The following is a 7,494-nucleotide window of genomic DNA, read 5'->3' as shown; positions in this document are numbered from 1 at the left end:
CATGGATTATACTGCAGAAATATTTTTAGAATTGTTATTGTTTTGTGTGTTCAGCTACATTCACACACATGCTAGCTGCACTGATTTGTTAACATACATGTTTTCAAACTGCTAGGTTGGCAGAAGCTGGGGCTAACAGCAGGAGCTCACCTGACCCATGGCTTCAAACTGCCAACCTTTAGGTCAGCAGATTTAACAGTTTAACGGTTTAACCCATTCACCACCGCGACCCCTTGCAAAGAATGCCACTTCATTCAACAATGGAATAGCGAGAGCGAGGTGGAGTGATAATAATCAAACTTGGAAGTAGGGTTTCCATACAAAAAAAAGGTGTGGCACTATCAGCAAAGCATAGAAAAATCTGAAAAAAATGGGATTCTAAGATACACTCTGTTGTTAGACATCTTTATATGGGGGAAAGTCTGTCGTAGAACTGAAAAAATATGGTAATAAGAAAAATACTAGGAAAACGTAATCTATCAGATAAATACTTTAAATTTAAAAAATCATGATAATAAAAGGACTGAAAAAGAAAGTAACCTGATAAGCCATGTCATTTATTCTCATCAATTATTTCTTTCCAATAGGAAATGCAGAAATTCCTATGAATTTAAAGAGTCTACAGGCCTGTCTTGAAGAGCACAACAATTATTGTATTAATGGTAACTGCATATTTCACACAGAATTAAAGATGCCCACCTGCAGGTAAACTAGTCATTCCCTGCCAAATTAGCTTTAATTGTATAAACTCTGGTTTTGTTGAACTGAATCAGAATACATCCTGACTGTAAAATTTACAATTTATTGGTTACTCGCTGTATCTGGCCACGCATTGCTGTGGCCCAGTCTGGTTCAATGAAAAATACTCAGAAAAGAGTTTTTTCCCACCCTGGACCTTCTACAGGTCTATAAAGAGAAGTCTCCCACAGGATGGTAAAACATCCGGGTGTCCCCTGGGTAACATCCTTGCTGCTTGCAATTTCTGAAGTCACTCCTGTCACACTTTCCATGGCTAGGCCTCAGAGCCCAGGTCTCACGTTAGTGGTGTTAGTGGTGATGGGTTAGGCCTAGCCTTCCCTTGCGGCCCTGCCCACACCAGTTGCTAAAGAGTGAAGACTGCTTGGCAGTTGCATACGCCATTACTAAGGGGAGGAGCCCTTTATTACAACAGTTGTTAAAGGAGGAGAGGAGTGCTTGGCCATTTCTAAGGGGATGTGCCATCTGTTAGGACGGTAGCTAAGGGAAGAGGAAACTGATTGGCTGTTGCTTATGGGTACGATTCTTCCTTTCTCAGGTATGTCAGGTTTGTGACAGTAGGCTTAAAATACACGGCAGTTCGAATGCTATGTTGTGTCCAAATTTCATAGCAATCGGTGGAGTAGTTTGGGAGCTTATGAGGTCACTCACTGACGGACATTATTACATTTACATGGATGGCTCACATTTATCTTCCACATAATCTCACTAGGATTTTTTCCCTGTAGGTGTATTACTGGTTACAGCGGTGAAAGATGTGAGAATCTGATGTTAAGGTCTTATTCAGAGTATAGCTATGAAGGCTACATTGCTGTTGGAATTGGTGCTGCAACGTTGTTCATTGGAATTTTTGCTGTAATTTACTGCTTGATAAGGAAAAGGTAGGTAGGTTTTGCCCAGTGTACTTATCATGAAAAGCACATTGTCTGGTCAGCTATATTGAAATACCATGCAACCCCCAGACCTGTGGGGCATACATTCCTGGGCTTCATGTGGATATGTGCAAACCTTTTTATTTTCAATTGGATGAATAATGGAGGTATCAAAAAAGTATGTAGCTTGTACAGGAGGCCTTAAATGAATAAAAGAAAGTGTGGATTAGTGAAAGCATATATTTGAGTTCTGGAGAAACGTGGGTCATACAGTAGTAAAATACATTGATGATAGTGGTGGATATTATTCCATTGCAATGTAACATAGACATTGGATTTCTTCCTCTACTCGTTCTCTCCACGAGAATAAGAGAAAACCACATCTTGTTAGGCTGAAGGGAAAGCAAATACAGGATACAAAATCAGTACCAATACTGACTTCATTGGTTGAATATTCTTCTGTTTCTCCATGTGATATCAATAAATATAGATTACTAGTCTGGGACAACAGATAGGCTATTTGGTTATACAGTAGAGTCTCACTTATCCAACATAAACGGGCCGGCAAAATGTTGGATAAGCGAATATGTTGGATAATAAGGAGAGATTAAGGAAGAGCCTATTAAACATCAAATTATGGTTAGGATTTTACAAATTAAGCACCAAAACATCATGTTATACAACAAAATTGACAGAAAAAGTAGTTCAATACACAGTAATATTATGTAGTAATTACTGTATTTACGAATTTAGCACCAAAATATCACGGTGTATTGAATACATTGACTACAAAAATGCGTTGGATAATCCAGAACGTTGGATAAGTGAGTGTTGGATAAGTGAGACTCTACTGTATATATCAAAAATACCAATAACTACAATAACGGTTACCACATCCTCCTGACAATTTTCTCATGCCTAGAGGAGGCCTCAGCCAAAGGGATGCCACTTGTACACCTTTACATGCACTGCAAATCATAATCTCATTTCTGCTAATTTTCTTGTATTTTCAAAGGGGATGGGATGCATGATTAATGTTATGTATTTAAGAGGGCTAAATCTCAGTGCTATTTACACTGTACTCTTTTCTGTAGGTACAAAGAGTCTTTCTACAAAGCCTATTATGTGGAGACAGCACTCTGAAGGTCATTAATTTCTTGGTGAACTCATCAATGAGCCTTGGCTATTAGAACCAGCACAGTGCATGATTATGTGAATTGCTCACATAATTATCTGGTTTTTTGCAATTGCCAAGAAGAACACTGGAAAAGATGTTGCACTGTGGGCCAGATGTGATATGTACTGAGTGAAAACACTAATCCATCTAATGTGTTGTAGTCCCAACCTGATGCCCTACAGATGTTGCTGTTCAGAGCTGATGTGAAATAAGGTGAAAAACATCTGCAGCACAAATCTACAGAAGTTTGAGAGACAAATCTAGAAGGGATCATGGGGCACATACTGCTCTGAGTGACCAGCAAACTCGCACACACCCCTCCATGGGCAACTCCCCCTAGTTCAGGAGTCCATTTACATTGTGAACTTAAAATGAAGTGTAATTTTTGCACAACTGAAGGGAAGAGACAACGTGACACAAACTGCACTTCATATAATGGGATGCTGGTACGTGACTTATAGTTTTCCAGTCACAAGCTTCCTGAAATGCTGCACACTGGACAAACAAATGCCACAGTAGCAAGCAAAGATAGCAGAGTCCTTTCACAGCAGAGTATAGCTAATAAGCTTTTCAGCAGAGTATAGTTGTTACTTCTGACCTTCTTCCTGCACACTATTTAATAAACTCGCAGAATTCAGTTGTCATCCAAAACAACAGGAGGCTTTCATCTTCAGTAGTTCCACTATTTACATCAGTATAATTCAGTATACATCAATTCACAATCAGGCTTGTACTTACACAATGAGATTCACTCAGCAGTGACACACAAAAGATGGTCACAGGTACAGATCACACGAAGAGAAGATGAAGAGAGAGAAAGGGTGGGCATTTCACTCTCCTTTGATAGCCACCTGGTGACTTGTCATCACTAAGAGACAAATGAATGATTCAACCTGTAGAGATACATCTAACATGATTATGACGCATCTATTTCTGCAATCCTCTGTTGTATTTTATCATATCCTTTCAGTGATTCCCCAGGTGTCTGTCACATGTCCATCAAAACTGTATCTTACACATGGATTAAATGCTCAGGCATTTCTATCCAGCACTTCGGACTCCAAATAACTAACCGCGGGGCTACATCATTGCAAACCTAAAAGATATGGAGCATGGGTCTTTAGTCCACTCCCAAGGTGACCAAGACGGTAAGGCCCATATAGGGAAGCACTGCTAAAAGGAAGAACTCAAGTTCTTCCTCAATGAAGCCCCAGGTTTATGGAACACCTCATCCTATTTCTGAAGTTAAGGCCATGCTATTACTGAGTAGTTAACTGACCATCAGTTTCTCGTGTGCTTCAGGAAACTTTCACTTTCCCCTCAACCCCGCCTGCTCCCTATTCATTTGCTAGGTTACCTGTATTGGGCAACTACATTGGACCTACAATGTGATGCTTACAGTACCTTACCCCTTGTGTTTGCTGTAATTAAATGATCAGAAACAGAAATAGAATCCTAATGAAATGTGATAAATTCACTTGGAGGCAAGAAAGGATTCTTTTAGTAAAAATCTCATCCCAAAGATGATTGAAGTGAGTTATCATGAACATAGGCAAATCTGCCAAATTCAGGGTCTTCTACTTGTGGGATCCTCCTGGCACTTCACAGACAACCAAAAGGACAAATGGTCAAAATAAAATGAAATTTGAAGTGGCAGTCCACCTTCATGTTTGAAAAGTTGGTTGGTACATATTGATTTTTTAAAGGTGCAAGGTGGTATTGGTGCCGTTGGTTGAACCTGTTCAAAACGTTTATCAGTCCTTCTAAAGTTATCAGCCCCTTTGTTAGAAAAAAGTTACTGAGTCAAGGGCTGTGAAAACATCCTTGAGTGTACATAGGAAAGCACAGTCATGTTCATACCAAATTACAGCTGTGCAAGAATAGGATTTCTATCTTTTAGGGCTGTACAGAGATTTTTCTCTTCCATTATGGCAGTATGTTCAGCTGTATGCCACAAAAGGACTAGTGTGCTCTTAAAAGCAACAGGATGAGCTAAGTGTCAAGTGTCACTTTCTCCCACCACTTCCAACCTGTTCATAGTGTCCCTGAAGAAATTTCAAACAGTCTGTCCTACTGTGGCAAAAAAAATATTGGCAGCCCTTGAGAAAGTGAAATCACAAGACTCCTGCTCATCTTGGTCTTGCTGTGGCAGCTCTCACTTGTACTCTGCATAGTGCCAGGCATGTAGAGCTTCCTTGCATCTGCTTCTGTTGGAGAACTAGTTGATAAGAGACGAGGGAGATGAAAATATATTAATGAGCATCTGCAATATATACTGTCTTTGGATTGGTAGTAATTGTGAGAGTTTACTTTGTTACTCCTTCGTCATTTATGTCTGAGGTGAAAGAAAGTCAGAAACCCTAAGGCAATCTTCATCTTGCCCGTGTGAGGCACTGCAGTCACATTCAGATCCAGAAAACTTCAAGATATTGTGCTCTTGAAGAAAAACAACAATGCACCCTACCACTGCAGTCCAATGTTAAGAACTTATTATAATATTAGAAGCAGAAGAGAGTCTTTAGAGATGGCAGACAGTTGACTAGGCCAAAAGTACATTGGGACCACTGCTGACTCTAAAGTTTTACCAGCAAGAAGCAGCTGTTTTGAGGAGTTCTCCTGCTGATGTTTCTTCTGGTAAGGTCACAACTGGGTGCCAGACATGTGACCACCAGCAGGGCTCTGCCAGGGAGTTACTTCTTGCTATGGATTTGTTGATGTGTGGATGCTAGATTGGGCTGGATCCAGTCTAATGTAGCTATCCACATCACAAAAACACCAGGATTACTGGAGATTCCTAGATTTGTAAACTTGATTATAATGCAACATAGATGTAGCCAGCTAGCCATAATTACCTCTCCCCAGTATTGGTAGGAGAGCTTAGGCCCCATTTACACTGCCATTTCAATATTAGCATGGGAGAAAACAGACCTAGATTTTACTCTGGAGCTTATATGAATCAGCATAGAGTCACATAATGCAGTTCTAAACTTTTGCCTTAAAGCCCTTCCACACAGTCATATAACCCAGAATATTAAGGCAGAAAATTCCACAATATCTACTTTGAACTCCATACTGCCAAATATTCCAGTTCAAAGCAGATAATGTGGAATTTTATTCAGCTGTGTGGAAGAGGCCTTAGAGTCCAACAAAATTCATCTCACAGTTTCCATTAATGATCTGCTTTCTCTTTGCAATTCATTTTTTGTCAGATATGTAGGGAGTTGTGTACCTATGTACAATGCCAAGTTCTTTCACATATGTTTGCAGTGCATTTGTCACGAGCTTTGTTGGTCTGAAGAGCTTGACATTTTCTGCCAAATTTGTTGTTTTTGTTGCAACATATTCTTCCAGTAGATGCAAGCTCTAACTTTTGATGCCTCTTTATGATCAACACAAACTACATTTATTAACACCAGTCTTTTGTAAGTGTTTGGTACCAGCCAGAAATAAAGGCCAACTTTTCCTCATGCTGAAGAGTAGTTATCAGTAGAGGGCACTGTGATACCACATATCGGAAAATATTACAATTTTTGTTTCACAATCTACCTGGTGTTATTGAGCGTAGTTTCTAGACCAGCTTTGGGCCATCAGTGATTTGGATACAATCCAAAAACGTATGAATCAGGGAGCTGATTTTAGATAATGTGGCATGGTCCTAGTAGTGTCACTTTTTTGTAATGCTGTTATTGTGATTCCATCTATGGTGATTTAATTCGGGTATTTTATTCATTTGTTTGGAATTGCTCAGCACTAATCAGTTGTTTTCCCAGAGATGCTGGAAATGGATGATGGTTATTACGTTGGGCTTGTTTGGTGAATGGTTGTGTAAAAGAGATGATTTCAGCAGCTCATATACCAATAACATTTCATCTGGCAACTTTGCTCCCATCTATACTGCCAAATAATGCAGTTTGAAACCATGTCACTGACCATATAATGTAGCTCCAAAGTGCATTATATAGCAATGTAGATAGGGCCTTTAACAGAAGCAGAAGTGTTTTGGATTTGTTCTAAAGCACTATTGTTTATCATGCTGGTAAAAACGTTCTCTTAGAAATGGAGCAAAGGCTCAAATTTATTCCTAATACCACTGGAACCAATGACAGACCGTTGTCTATTAGGTACAAATGGAAGCTAAATTAATTATAAAATAGAGTGGAATTTAACAATATAAAACACCTCATTGTTGACTATTTACAACTAACCGATATCTATGTATAAATCCCACTAGAAGCTCTCCTGTACAAATACAAGTTAGCAATTGTCCTCATTACTACAAGGAGGGGAAAAGGATGAGCAGCCAGACACTTACATCAACTAGCTCTAGTAGTCACCAGAAGAAGGGAAGTCTTTCCATGATGCTGAAATCCAGTACATTGCCCTGCTGATGTAATGACCTTTTGATCTGACTTTAGCTACTTCACCAAACTTTGCAACTAAGAATAGATACCTAAGCTTGCTTTTCACCTCCTCCTTTCCACCCCCATCCTGTTTTTGAAAAACATGGATGTACTTCAACTAACCAAGTAGACATGTTCTTGGGCATCACCACTTTAATAGAAAATTTGGTACCAGAGGCATAAATAACACAGAAAAAATAGGTTCCTATGTAGCAAAAGAAGGAAGAGGAGAAGCTCAACATGTTTCGGCAAAAACCAATAGTATGGACATGGGAAATGAAACAATCAG

General features: G+C 39.4%; 1 protein-coding gene across 1 annotated transcript; it reads left to right on the top strand.

Moving 5' to 3' along the window:
• The first annotated feature begins 593 nt into the window (after positions 1-593).
• epgn (epithelial mitogen) lies at positions 594-2,781 on the top strand. The gene is made up of 2 exons (XM_062957757.1): positions 594-705; positions 1,485-2,781. The coding sequence occupies exons 1-2, from the start codon at positions 605-607 to the stop codon at positions 1,639-1,641; spliced, it is 258 nt and encodes an 85-aa protein (XP_062813827.1). The 5' UTR covers positions 594-604; the 3' UTR covers positions 1,642-2,781.
• Positions 2,782-7,494: the final 4,713 nt, after the last annotated feature.

This window comes from Anolis carolinensis, chromosome 6, assembly GCF_035594765.1.
Source record: "Anolis carolinensis isolate JA03-04 chromosome 6, rAnoCar3.1.pri, whole genome shotgun sequence".
In the NCBI taxonomy this organism is placed as follows: Eukaryota; Metazoa; Chordata; class Lepidosauria; order Squamata; family Dactyloidae; genus Anolis; species Anolis carolinensis.
Note: the sequence above shows the minus strand (reverse complement) of the source record. Positions and strands in the feature narration are given on the sequence as shown.